Genomic DNA, 15031 nt, shown 5'->3' on the forward strand with positions numbered 1-15031 from the left:
GAACCTCCCACCCATAACCTTAAAGCCATGCCCTCTCGTCTTGAGCATTGGTGCCCTGGGAAGGAGGCGCTGACTGTCTATCTATTCCTCTCAATATTTTATATATCTCTATCATGTCTCCTCTCATCCTCCTCCTTTCCAGTGAATAAAGCCCTAGCACCTTAAGCCTCTCCTCATATTCAGCATCCTGGTAAATCTCCTCTGCACCCTCTCCAACGCCTCCACATCCTTCCTATAATGCGGCGACCAGAACTGAACACAGTACTCTAAGTGTGGCCTAACTAGAGTTTTGTAAAGCTGCATCATCACCTCACGGCTCTTAAACTCAATCCCGCGACTTATGAAAGCCAACATCCCATTGGCCTTCTTAACTGCTCTATTCACCTGTGAGGCAACTTTCAATGACCTGTGTATATGAACCCCCAGATCCCTCTGCTCCTCCAAACTGCCAAGTACCTTGCCAATTACCCAGTACTCTGCCCTGGAGTTTGTCCTTCCAAAGTGTACCACCTCACACTTCTCTGGATTGAACTCCATCTGCCACTTGTCAGCCCAGCTCTGCATCCTATCAATATCCCTCTGTAAGCTCCGAAAGCCCTCCACAACACCGCCGATCTTAGTGTTGTCCGCAAACTTACTAACCCAGCCTTCCACCCCCTCATCTAAGTCATCTATAAATATCACAAAAAGTAGAGGTCCCAGAACCAATCCCTGCGGGACACCACTAGTTACTGCCTTCCAATCCGAGGGCACTCCTTCCACCACAACCCTCTGCTTTCTACATGCAAGCCAATTCCTAATCCACACAGCCAAGCTTCCTTGGATCCCTTGGCCTCTGACCTTCTGAAGAAGCCTACCATGAGGAACCTTATCAAACGCCTTACTAAAATCCATGTAAACCACATCCACCGCACTGCCATCATCAATCTTCCTGGTCACCTCCTCAAAGAACTCTATCAGGCTTGTGAGGCAAGATCTTCCCTTCACAAAGCCATGCTGGCTGTCCCTAATCAGTCCATGATTCTCTAGGTGTTCATAAATTCTATCCCTTAGAATCCTTTCTAACAGCTTACCCACCACAGACGTGAGACTCACCGGTCTATAATTCCCTGGCCTATCCCTATTACCTTTTTTGAACAAGGGGACAACATTCACAACCCTCCAATCCTCTGGGACCATCCCCGTGGACAACGAGGACTCAAAGATCCTTACCAACGGTTCAACAATCTCCTCCCTCGCCTCTCGAAGCAGCCTGGGGAAAATCCCGTCAGGCCCCGGAGATTTATCTGTCTTGATATTATTTAACAACTTCAACACATCCTCTCTTGATATCTACAACCTCGAGAACATTACCCCTACCAGCACTCCCTTCCGCGTCATCAAGATCCCTCTCCCTGGTGAATACCGAAGAGAAGTATTCATTGAGAACTTCTCCCACTTCTGCCGCCTCCAGGCAAATTCTCCCACCTTTGTCCTTAATCAGACCTACCTTTACCCTAGCCATCCTCCTACCCTTCACGTACTTGAAAAAGGCCTTGGGATTTTCCTTAGTCCTACTAGCCAACGCCTTTTCATGTCCCCTTCTAGCTCTCTTCAGCCCTTAAGTTCCTTCCTCGCTACCCTATATTCCTCACAGGCCCTGTCTGAACCTTGCTGCTTATACCTCATGTACGCTACCTTCTTCTCCCTAACAAGTCGTTCCATCTCTTCCTTCACCCTGCCATTCCTTCTCTGCCTCACCGGGACATATTTATCCCTAACATCCTGCATAAGATCCCGGAACATCGACCACATCTCCATGGTACATTTTCCTTCAAAAAAGGACATCCCAATTTACACTCCCAAGTTCTCTCCTTATAGCCTCGTAGTTAGCCCTTCCCCAATTAAAAATCCTCTTGTCCTCTCTGCACCTGTCCCTGTCCATGACAATTTTAAAGGTTATGGAGCAATGGTCACTGTCCCCCAAATGCTCACCCACCAATAGATCCTTCACCTGTCCCGGTTCATTTCCTAAAACTAGATCTAACATGGCATTCCCTCTAGTCGGCCTGTCAACATACTGCGTCAGGAATCCCTCCTGGACACATTTAACAAATTCCGTCCCATCTAAACCTTTGGCACTAAGCAGGTTCCAGTCTATATTTGGGAAGTTGAAGTCTCCCATTATAACAACCCTGTTACTTTTGCTTCTCTCCAAACACTGCCTGCCAATCTGCTCCTCTATATCTCTACTGCTACCGGGGGGCCTACAGAATACTCCTAGTAGAGTAACTGCTCCTTTCTTGTTCCTTAATTCCACCCATACGGACTCTAGAGATGATCCTTCTACAACATCCATCCTTTCCACAGCCGTAACAGTGTCCCTGACCAGTATCGCCACCCCTCCTCCTCTTCTCCCCCCCTTCCCTATCCCTCTTAGAACACCGAAAACCAGGAATATTCAACATCCACTCCTCTCCTGACGTCAGCCACGTCTCAGTAATAGCCACATCATCATAATCCCCCATACTTATCCAAGCCCTCAGTTCATCTCCCTTATTCCTGACACTTCTTGCATTTAAGTAAACACACTTCAGTCCATCTACCTTTCTCCTTTTACAGCCTGTATTCTGCTTCTCCTTCCCCAAAGCCTCTCTACCTGTTTGATCTAACTTTTCCCCATTCCCTTCTTCCTCTGACCTACTCCTCCGGTTCCCTTCCCCCTCACAAACTAGTTTAAACCCTCCCGAACCACCCTAGCAAACCTCGCTGCAAGGATATTGGCCCCCTTCTGGTTCGGGTGTAACCCGTCCTCTCTGTACAGGTCCCACCTTCCCGAGAAGAGATCCCAATGATCCAGAAATCTAAAACCCTCCCTCCTGCACCAGCTTCTCAGCCACACATTTATCTGCCACCTCCTCCTGTTCCTGCCTTCACTATCACGTGGCACTGGCAGCAATCCCAAGATAGCTACCCTTGAGCTCCTGTTCCTCAATTTTCTGCCTAGCTCCCTGAACTCACTCTTCAGGACCTCATCCCCCTTCCTACCTATGTCGTTGGTGCCAATATGGACCACAACTTCTGGCTGCTCTCCCTCCCACTCAAGAATCCTGTGGACCCGATCAGTGACATCCCGGACCCTGGCCCTTCGGCCCAATGAGTCCATGCAGACCACGTTGTCCACCCTGCTAGTCCCAATTTCCTACGTCTGGTCCATATCCCTCCAAGCCCCAACCCTCCATGTACCTATCCAAGTGCTTCTTAAATGATGCTGTTGTACCTGCCTCACCCACTTCCTCTGGCAGCTCGTTCCATACACTCACCACCCTCCGTGTGAAAACATTGCCCCTCAGGTCCCTTTTAAATCTTTCCCCTCTCATCCTCAGTCTATGCCCCCTCATTTTGGACTCCCCCACCCTGGGGAAAAGACTGCTACTGTCCACCTCATCTATGCCTCTCAATTTTGAACATTTCTACAAAGTCGCCCCTCATTCTCCTACGTTCCAAGGAATAAAGACCTAGCCTGGCCAACCTCTCCCTATAACTCAGGCCTAGTCCTAGCAACGTCCTTGTAAATAGTTTCTGTGCTCTTTCCAGTTTAACCACGTCTTTCCTATAACAGGGCGACCAAAACTGTACACAGTGCGGCCTCACCAACGACTTATACAGCTGCAGCATAATGTCCAAACTGTGCTAAACACCTTTCTCACCACCCTGTCTACCTGTGACACCATTTTCAATGATCTATGCACTTGTACTGCTAGGTGCCTCTGTTCTATCACACTCCCTCGTGCCCTACGATACAGGAGTCGGGCACTAGGGAGTGTAATGGAACAGGACCTGAATACAAGTTCTCCACTGGTTTGACTTTCCAAAATGCATCACCTCACATTTATCTGTATTGAAATCCATTTGCCACTCCTCAGCCCACTTCCCGAACTGATCAAGATCCCCCTGTGATCTATGATAACCTTCACTATCAACACCTCCCAATTTCCTGACATCCACAAGCTTACTGATCAAGCCTTCAAGGTAGTGCTTGATCAAGTGTGGCATCACGGAGACCTGATAAAACTGAAGTCAATGGGCATCAGGGAGAAAAACACCCTGGTGGCTGGGCTCATACCTTGCACAAAGCAAGCTGGTTGTGGTGGTTGGAGGTCAATCTTCCCAGCCATAGAACATCACTGCAGGAGTTCCTCAGGGCAGTGTCCTGGGCCCAACCATCATCAGTTGCTTCACCAATGCCCTTCCTGCCATCATACAGTAAGAGATGGGGATGGTCACTGATGTTTACACAACGTTCAATTCCATTCACAGCTCCTCAGCAAATGAAGCAGTCCCTGCCTGAATGTTGTCACCTATCAGCATGCAGCAAGATCCTAAACAACATTCTGGCATGGAGCAATATGTGGCCAGTAACATCCATGCCACAAAAGTGCCATCTCAACTGCTACCCTTGACATTTAAGGGGTCACTAACACCAAGTCCCCCACCATTAACATCCTAGGGACCATCATTGACCAGAAACTCAACTGGACCAGTCACACAAGTACCTCGGCCACAAGAACTGGTTCGAGACTGGGCACCTTTGACACCAGTAAGCACTTGCATCATCTATAAGGCACAAGTTAGGAATGTGATGAAAACTTCACTTGCCTCAGTGAGGGCAGTGCTAGCACCCTGAAGCTTGATCTCTCCCCCCCCCCAAAAAGACAAAGCAGCCCACTTGACCGGTGGAGCAGCCACCATTCTGACCATTGGTATCCACCATCGATGCATTGTGGTTACAGTGTGCCCATTTACAAATGCACTCACCCTGTGCGTGCTGACATCATCTCACAGACCTGTGACCTCTGCCACAAGGAGGAGGGCTGCAGGCGAACGTGAACCCCACCCTCTGCAGGCTCACCTCCAAGTCACACAGCACACTGATTTGGAAATATATGGCTGGTCCTTCATCATCACTGGGTCTGAATCCCCCAAACACCCTCCCCACTAGCTCTGTAGGAGTAACTCCACCAGAGAGAGCAATGCTTCAAGAAACCAGCTTACTACCACTTTCTCAGGGGCACTTAGGGATGGGCAATAACACTGGCCTTGCCAACAATGCCCAGATCCAGAACGATGCGGCCTGCACTATTTCCAGCAGCTTCTGTTTTATCCCTGCTGTTGTATTTGGTGCCTCAGCCAAGAAAGGAAGTCTCCCATTGGCCTTCTCAGTTACTGAGGCTGCTTCCTTCAAGGATCTTATGGTCTTGTACCCCAAGGTCCCTCTGCTCTGCATGTCTTAGTCCCTACCATTGACCGAGTATGCCCCTGCCTTGTAACCCTCTCCCAAGTGTGTTACTTCCATTTGTATTGAGACCCAGTCACTACTTTTCTGCCAAACTAACCAGTCCATTGATATCCCGCTATAGATTAGAAATTCCTTGCTCACCACCAATCTTACTTTCTATTTCAACATTATCAGCTTCCTTCCTGTGTCACTTACGGTTCAATTTAAATCATTTACACACAGAATGCCACAAAAAGCAGAAGTGCTTGTGCTGAACCCTGCAGCATCCACTGTACTGTGGTCTACTCTGTCCTCGCTCTGATACAACACCGGCACACCAACAACCTCCTGGTCCAACACCAGCACGTCAACAACTTCCCGGTCCAACACCGGCACGTCTGTGGCCAAAGACTGATGGGCACTGGATGTTCTCCATTTTAGAGACCTCACTGGATGTGAGAAATACCCATTCCACACGGCCTGTGGTACCTGGCACACTTTCACCATCTCAAACACTTAACGAAAATCAAAACAAAAGCTGAAATAAAACCAGAAAATGCTGGAGAATCTCAGGAGGTCAGGCAGCACCTGTGGAGAAAGAAATAATTAATGCTTCAGGTCAAAGACCTTCTGTCAGAACTCAGATCAGTTCTAATGAAGGGAGTTCAACCTGAAACATTAACTGTTTCTCTCTCCACAGATGCTGCCTGACCCGCTGAGTATTTCTCTCAAATATTTAATCTTTGTTCTTTGAAGAGTTCTGCAGCTACTGATCTGTACAAACCCAAGCCTCAACTGTGGCATTATACCCATTTAAATGTACGCTTGCCCCCACCTCCAACAGTCCTCCACTTCTCCCTTTCCTCCAAGGGATCCAAGTATCTGAACCAAATATCCAGTGGTTACATCCACACAAGAAAATAACAGGAGTAGGCCACTCGGCCCCTCAAGCCTGCCCCATTCAGTATGACCATGGCTGATCTACACTGGCCTCAACTCCTCTTCTGTGCCAGGCATGGAAACACACAATTAAAACCCCAGTGCTAAAAGACTGCATCCTCCAAACACGCTGCGATCACACATCCACACGCCTAATGATCCGAAGCTGAGGTGATGTGAAACCCACATCCCCCTTGAGTTCTACCCCAACCAGTGATTTGTCTCCTAAAACCGTAGTTCTCAGGAGCTCAAAGATCTAATGTCAAACATTCAAACCCCCAAAAGGTTCAAAAGCCCAAACTCCATTCTTCCAAATTCTGAAACCCCGAAGCACAAGCAACACCAGACTCCGGGACCCAATGTCAGGACAAAAGAAATGGGAACAGCAGGCCAGGGGGCAAGGTCCCATCCCAGAGGCACCAGTCTGCTCCCCTCACTATAGAATCTCCCCCCACCCTCCTTCCTATATAACTGACCCACCCATGACGGTCATGTCTCTGGACATCCAGGGGAACCCTCTTCCCCATCAGTAGTCAGTAACTGAACACTGCTTAGAGAGTAAGATGAGCTTGGGGGTCTCCTGAAGTACCTGCCTCTCTTTTTCTGTCCTTCTGGCACGCACTCAGTCCCTCTGTGCTTACACTCAATTGATCCACAGGTGACCACCTCCTGAAACCCGGAGCTGGAGCCCCTGCAGCCGATGCTTGTGGCTATCCAGGACACCAGAAGCAACTTGGAGTTGGCACATAGCCCCAGATGAGCTGTCCACAAGTCTGGGGTGTCCCACCGTGTCTTTATCAGATTAACTCACAACAAAAGACTATCGAATTATTTACAGTTTTATTTACTCAAATTATTTAAAATTTCCCCAACTCCACGTTTCAGCCAAATGTTTTTTAACCACCCAACCTGTCACCTGCGCTCACAGTCTCCTGTCAACCTCCAAGACTGTGGCCAGGTTGATTGTCCTTGCAGTGTCTACTCTCAACACAGGCCGCAAGAACCTCATACCTGTTGGACGCGTGCAAAGGCCAAGGATCCACATACCTGCTTTCATTACAGTCTCGTCTCACAGTACCTGTCCACTGACAATTCTTCAGTAATCATCCAAAGAAGTGTGATTGCCACATGGAACAATGTATGCAGATAACTCTCTCCTGCCTCGATGCATCAGTGTCTGATGCTCAGACTCCAGGTCATCAACTCTGAACCAAAATTCCAGAAGGTGCGGACACTTTCTGCACACGTGGTGGGAGAGGATCACAATATTCTCCATTAGCTCCCATGTGCTATAGTCACAACAGATCACCTGCTATCAGCGAAAAACAAACTGCTGGATAAACTCAGCAGGCCAAGCAGCATCTGTGGAGACTAAAGAGATAGTCGACTATCCTTCTGCCTCCACAGATGTTGCTCGACCTGCTGAGTTCCTCCAGCAGTTTGTTTTTTTTGCTCCAGATTCCAGCATCTGCAGTCTTATGTCTCCAGATCACCTGCTCTGCTTATAATTATTAATTAAATAAGTTTTTTAATTATTAATTAAAAACGTGGAGTTGGGGAAATTAAAAAAATATTTTTCAATCAAGATGCTTAACTCTTTCAAAACAAAATCTGAATCCTAACCCTGGTCATCAGCCCCACAATAATCAATGCCTCCCCCATCTGGGACCCAGACCGACTGATTTAACAAATGGCCACGTGGAGGCGATTAGCTCAGGTCTCTCCGCGTCATTGATTGCAGCAACATGTGATGGGACGTTTTGTGAAGAAGCAGAGAAGCACCCAAGGCCCAGTGTGGAGATGAAGACACTTTACTCACCCAGTGCTGAGAGAAGTTTGATGTTATCACGGCAGGTCCCAGGGACCGTGCGGGATTCATGCTGCATCCAGTGAAGCGGATCTGTAGGCAGTCAGCAACAGGAGTTAGTCCACCTGGTCTTTCATGCTTGGAAAATGTGTCTATGCACACGAGGTGGGGGGTGGTGGCAGTGGTCAGTGTGGGTGGTGCAGGAGGTGGGCATGGTGGTGTTTAGCTAATGGCAAGACTATGCCTACCAGCAATCCATAACGAAGCATAAAATAATGGAGTAAGTTTCTATTTATTTATTCACTGGCAAGGCGATCACTTATTGCTCATTTATTAAAAGACTGTTAGATAGGTACATGGAGCTGAGAGAAATAGAGGGCTATGGGCAAGCCTAGTAATTTCTAGGGTAGGGACATGTTCGGCACAGTTTTGTGGGCCGAAGGGCCTGAATTGTGCTGTAGCTTCTCTATGTTTCTATCCAGAACTGCCTCTGGAACAGTGGTAATGAGCCACCACCTTCAGCTGCTGGTAATTGGTTTATGATTATCTCATGTACTGAGATACAGTGAAAAGCTTCTCTTTGCTATAATGCAGACTCATCATCAGTACATCGAGGTAGTACAAAAGGAAGACAAAGCAGAAAATAGTGTAACAGTTACAGAGAACGAGAGTGCAGGTGGACACAGTGACTGATCTCCCACTGCTCCCCCCAATCCCACAGTAAAGGGCCAAGACGAAGTAGATCGAGAGATCAAGACTTCAAGACTTCAGCTTTATCACACAAGAAGTCTGTTCAAGAGTCTTCTCACAGCGAGATGGAGAATGTCTTGAGCCCAGTGGTACGTGTTCTCAAGCTTTTGTATTTTCTGCCCAATGGAAGGCAGGAGAAGGGGGAATGTCTAGTCCTTGATTACGTTGGCTGCTTTCCCAACTCAGCAGGAAGTGTAGACAGAGTCAATGGTACTGTCGAAGTGGGTGATGCTCCAGGGAAAGCAACCCAAGTTTGTCCAATCTCTCCTTATACCCCATAATCCAGGCAGCATTCTGGTGAACCACTTCTGCACCCTCTCCAAAGCCTCCAAATCCTTCCTGTAATGGGGGAACTGGAACTGTACATGATACTCCAATTGCAGCCTAACCACTGTTTTATATAACTGCAACATGACTTCCTCACTTGCACTCAATGACCCGACCAGTGAAGGCAAGCACCTTCTTTGCCATCCTATCCACTTGTGTGGGCACTTTCACTGAGCTATGGACTCAGACCCCAAGATCCCTCTGTACATTGTTCCATCACTTACATCTGCATTTGTAAATCAGGATGGTGTGCATCCTAGTTGGCCCCTTGCAGGGTCTGGCATTCCCATCTGCTGCTGCTGCCCTGGTGGTTGTGGTTACAGGTCTGGGACATGCTGTCAAGGAAGTCATAGCAGGTTGCATATTGTAGACAGACACTGCGGCCATGGTGCACTGTTGAAGGAACTGTACGTTTAGGTTAGTGGTTGGATTGTCAGTCAGCAGGCCACGTTGTCCTGGATGGGGTTGAGTTTCCTGAGCATTACTGGAGCTGCTTTCATCCAGGCAAGTGGAGAGCGTTCCCGTCAGATGAAGGGTCTCGACCCGAAACGTCGACTGTCCATTTCCCTCCGCAGATGCTGCCTGACCCGCTGAGTTCCTCCAGCTTCTTGTGTGTTGCTGCAAGTGGAAAGCATTTCATCACCCTGCTCAGTCATGCCTTATAGATGGTGAAAAGGCTTTAGGGAGTCAGGAGATGAGTCACTTGCCACAGGAATATCAGCCAGTGATCCCAGTGCCTTTGGAGATGTGAGGATAATCTCAATGCCAAGCAACAGAAGGGTAGGCCATGCCTCACACCTTGCTGGTTGAGAAATGACTGCCACTCAGACATCATTGTTGTTTGAAGAATCACAGAAAGATGGTGAGACTTCAGCTGGAAGCACATTGTCACAGGACTCCAATGTAGTGTTTCTTTCAGAGGCTGAGAGGGAACACTAGGATCTCAAGGCGGTTGTCGAAGCATGAAGTGAGATCTGTAGTTGAATGGACTGAGATGTCAACTGCACTCCGTTATTAGTCATTTGGCTGTGATTTCATTGAGACCATGAAGCTACTGAGTGAACTTATTACAGTGAAATTATGACCATTTGCGACTGCTGAATATGAAGAGATTAAATGCCTTCCTGACCTCACAGAGTTGCGCATTGTTTGGATCTGAACTATCCACCATTGTACTTCACTGAGTGAGAAGTGGACCTTTTGTTGAGCACCTGTGTGACATGCAAATAGGAAGGACTGCGGGTTATTGTGGGATTCAGCCTCAAAGATTAATTCATGATGCAGCAGCTGTGAAAGGTGAGGCACTGTATGGATAACGCAGAACAACTTATTTTAAAAAACACCAGGGTTCGCAATCATGACAATATTGCGTTATTAAAATATAATGTCCTTTGTTCTACACTGGCTCGTGAGAATGAAATTGAAAGCTGCAGGCTGTTTATGGAGGAAAACTTTGCATCCATTTGGGCTAAGTAACCTTCCTGACATGATTCATAGTTAAAGGATGCCTATAGTGTAATGTGGTTGTATCTCAATGGTTGAAGAATATTTCTAAGATAATGTTGTAGCTGTTGTGACCTGGTGATGTGAAGCTGAGTGTACAGGAACAGGCAGATATTCAAGGCTCTCAGAATCTTTCCAGGACCAAATACTACTTTCAGTGCATCCAGACAGTCATCTTTCCAGCAGAGCCTGACCTGGGGCTCCTACAGTGGAGGGTTTGGATGGAGTGACCCATCACCCACGTCTTCCTCTTCTTCCAGTTCCCTTTGGCCGTCTTGCTGTGGACCTTCACCCTGGCGCTGCTGTGCTTTGCCTGAAGATCTGTGCCCAGCTCCATCTCAGAGCTTTTGGTGCACAGCAGACTACCTGGTGTTAGCAAGCCTGGCTGCTTACCCTGGGCAGAACTGCCCACACAGTGCAGACAGTGAAACCACGGTGTCTGCACCTTCTAAACCGTCGGTGGTGGTGTGGCTGTGATCGTCACACTGCTGGGATGGTTGCAGTTGTGAGTGGAGTGAGCAACCATTTGAGCAGAGGAGAGACCTCGTCCCATGACATCCATCCTTCAGGGAGCCCTGGTGCTGGAAGAGCAGAATCGGCTGTGCCAGGCTTCGGATGAAGGAATCGCGGGAGCTGCATCAGGGATTGACCGTTACAAAAGTCAGCTGGACATTGGGAATGAGTAGAGATGAATGTGTGTGTGGTGCCTTCACTGAGGGTCCCAGCTGGCAGAAAATGTCAGTGTCCAGTCCAGCTGTGGGTGGGAGAGATGTGGACGGAGCCAGTTCCGGCAGGGTAGGAACAACAGTGACCTCCCAATTTTCCCATTTATACAGTGACCAGAGGGCATGCATTTAAGGAGAGAGGGGGGGCGTTTTTGTTTACTGAGAATGGTGAATGCCTGGAATGTGTTGTCTGATAGGGTGGTGGAGGGAAATTCATCGGGGGGCTTTTAAGAGGGGCTTAGATGGGCACATGAATGAGAGGAAAATAGAGGGATATGGGCATTCTGTAGGTAGGAGGGATTAGCAATGTCAGCACAACACTGTGGGCCGAAGGGCCTGTTCTGTGCTGTACTGCTCTATGTAGTGCACAGGTCAGCAACATGACTGAGATCAGCAGCTGGGCTGATGTTGGGGCTGGGGGCGAGGATGATCTCGACTGAGTGCAGCGCAGGCACACATCAGCTTCCGCCAGTCTACAGATGGGAGTTTTTTTTTTAAATTTGTGTTCCAGATCCTGGGTGTCACTGGCAGTCCCATGCCGTATTGCCCCTCCCTCAATGCCCTCAAGAAGCTGGTAGACAGCCACCTTCTACAATCACTGCAACCCTTCTGACGAAGGTGCTCCCACAGTGTTGTCAGGAAGAGTGTTCCAGGATTCACGCTCAGCAATGATGAAGGACCGTCGATATATTTCCAAGTCAAGATGGTGTGCGGCTGGAAGGGAAAGCTGCAGCAGGTGGTCCTCCATGTACCAGCCGCCTTTGTTCCTCTTGCTGATAGAGGTCACAGGTTTGGGAGCAGCCCGGCTGGGTAAGTGCAGTGCATTTTATGGATGGTATACACTGCAGCCACTGTGCAATGGTGGTGCTGGGAAAGGATGTCTTGGATGCTGGATAGGGCTCCCAGCAAGTGGGTTGCTTGTTCTGGGTACTGTTGAGTTTGAGAGTTATTGGAGCTACATACATCCAGGAAAGTAGAGAGAGTTCCATCACATTTCTTGACTCGTGCTTTATAGATAGAAGGGCTTTGGGCTGTCAGCAGAGAGTCACACAACAGGATACCTGCTTTTGCTGGCACACTATTTGCTGGACTGACAGTTCCTGGCATTATTAATGCCCAGGACATTGATGGTGCTGGATTTGGCAAGAGTTAATGCTATTTGTGGTTGAGGGTAGGTGATTAAGCTGTCTTGTCAGAGATGGTCACTGCCTGGCACTTTGTCACAACAGCCCTAGTGTTGTCCACGTCTTGCTGCAGCCAGGTATGGACTCCTTCATTCACTGATGAGTTGTGAATGGAACTGAACCTTCTGCAATCATCAGCGGGCATCCCCACTCTGACCCTGGGACAGAAGGAGCACAGCCTGTGTGGACACTGCTCTCCCAGGGAATGTTGATAAGAACAGGACTTCCTTGGGTGGATAAGCTGTTGGGTGCCGAGCCCTTGCCTGCCTCTTGCAATGCACCTTAGGGGAGCATGACACACCTATTTCATCCATGAAGAGGAGAGCCAGGCCCAGATAAATGGGCAGTCAGAGATGGTTTTGCTGCCAAGAATTGTTTGAAGATGCAGGGAAGGGTCAGATTTGACTGGGCAGTATGTAGTGAGCTGTGAGCATGTGCAGCAGTGAGCAGCAATCTGGCTGCATAAATAGCATGGCCACCCCTTTTAATAATGTGGTTGAGCCTTCCATGTCAGTAGATGCAGCTTGGAGTGAACAGTGACGGCACTGTTCAGGCCAACATGGTAGGGAATCTCACTAATGACAATACCTGGGCATTGCACTGCTGTCCACTTCACTTATGGGAAGTTTCATACCAGCAAACATCAAAATCTCATTGGAAAATGAGGAGACAATATCATCAGGTGGTGCTAAACCCAAGAAAGGAGCAGAATTACTTCGTCCTCACATGATTTTCAAAAGCACAATGCCGTTTGTTGGGCTTGTGTGAACAAATTTCAAATCCAGATGTCTTGCTGTCTTGCTTTTCATACCTGTCAGTTTTCCTTCATTCTAAATATTTACTGCTATTTATTTTTAAGAGATTTCCAATCAAGTACACTGGCCTCAATCTGGTTTGTTTTAACCCAGTGATCCTCTAGATGGACCTGTCTGTCACACACTGGCAACCAACCTTTCTCCTCTTACCATCCCTACCACTAAAACGTGTTCTCACTTTTCCCAGTTCTGACAAGGGGCCTTTGACTGGAAACATTAACCAATTCTCTCCCCACAGATGCTGCCTGACCTGCTGGGTATTTCCTTCCACCACACTCCTGCTGTTGGTCGACCAATGAGCCCATTCCCATGGCACCACCACAACTGGGCCGTGTGCCAGAAAAACCTTTACAACCAATCCTCTGCTTCAATCTTTCTTCCCCAGCAACAACACATTTTACAACAAATAAGCATGCGTTCAAAGGAAAGAAAAAAATCCAGTTGTTATATTAGCCTTCTCTGATTTCAACAGCTTTGATCTAATGATTAGTTTCCCAATCCCAGCAAATCACCCATCCCACCTCCAGTATCTGACCTGAATACACTACATCCCAGAGCAGAGACCTTCCAGAGGAAGAAGGCAGAGCAGTGAGCAGATTGAAATCAGAGTTTGCCCATGATAGAACTGAGCTGTATGGTTGCCTGGGGTTTTACAGCACCCATTCCCTGTCCTGCTAACAGGACAGAGTACCCAGTTCTCCCATCCACGGGGTGGGGGTGGGGGGGGGGGCAGGTGGTGGTGGCAGGCTGCCTGGGTCCTGCTCTTCTCAGGACTTGTTGGGCTGGGATTGTGGGATTGAGAGCAAGGCACTGCTAGGCATTGTATAAATGGCATCAGCGAGTCATACTCACCGCCACCAAATGTCCAAGGGTCACAGAAATGCCAAGGACCACGTGTGCAGATCCTTCAAAGTTGCTTTCCTTGTGTGAGATGACAAAAACACACAGTACGAGCTGGAAAGTGACAATGCCTTCAACTACCAAGGCCTGGACCTGTGTAACCCCTGCAGAAGGCTGTGGAGTAAAGTGCTCACAATTACACGCTGCAAAAGTCTGACAAGGAATGTGGCTTCAAAATTTTAAAATAGCTTTCATACATAATACCCATAAATGTAAATGCTGCATGGGACTTTGTGAACAACCTCCGATCTCTCAGTGCACCTGTCATGTATATCTCCAAACCTCAGAAACCCCTAGACTCCTCCAGCAGCCCCACACCCAGACCCTGGGATTTATTCACGGAAACATCCCCCAACAGTATGGTGTTTATTAGCTGTTAGAGATCCCATTGTAGGCTGAATGTCATACAGCGATGAGTCGGTGTACAGGACAGACAGAGCTTAGTGGAATGGTGTCATGACAACGACCTTTCCCTCAATGTCAACAAAAGAGCTGGTCATTGACTTCAGGAAAGGGGGTGGTGTACATGCACCTGTCTACATCAATGGTGCTGAGGTCGAGAGCTTCAAGTTTCTGGGAGTGAACATCACCAACAGACTGCCCTGGTCAAATCATGTAGATGCCACAGCCAAGAAAGCTCATCAGCACCTCTACTTCCTCAGGAGGCTAAAGAAATTTGGTTTGTCCCCTTTGACTCTCACCAACTTTTACCAATGCACCATAGAAAGCATCTTATCTGGATGTATCACGGCTTGGTACAGCAACTGCTCTGCCCAGGACCACAAGAAACTGCAGAGTTGTGGACACAGCCCAGCACATCACAG

At 48.3% G+C, this 15031-nt stretch overlaps 1 protein-coding gene across 1 annotated transcript in view; it reads right to left on the reverse strand.

Moving 5' to 3' along the window:
• The window catches only part of LOC127582849 (aquaporin-5-like), a 32690-nt gene that overhangs the window by 3406 nt on the left and 14253 nt on the right, over positions 1–15031 (reverse strand). Inside the window, exons 2-3 of the mRNA XM_052038416.1 lie at positions 14160–14321; positions 8016–8096 (exon numbers count right to left, since the gene is read on the reverse strand). Coding sequence (XP_051894376.1) covers positions 8016–8096; positions 14160–14321 — 243 coding nt within the window. The remainder of the gene's footprint in view (positions 1–8015; positions 8097–14159; positions 14322–15031) is intronic.

The sequence above is a fragment of the Pristis pectinata genome, chromosome 25 (assembly GCF_009764475.1).
Source record: "Pristis pectinata isolate sPriPec2 chromosome 25, sPriPec2.1.pri, whole genome shotgun sequence".
Taxonomy (NCBI): domain Eukaryota; kingdom Metazoa; phylum Chordata; class Chondrichthyes; order Rhinopristiformes; family Pristidae; genus Pristis; species Pristis pectinata.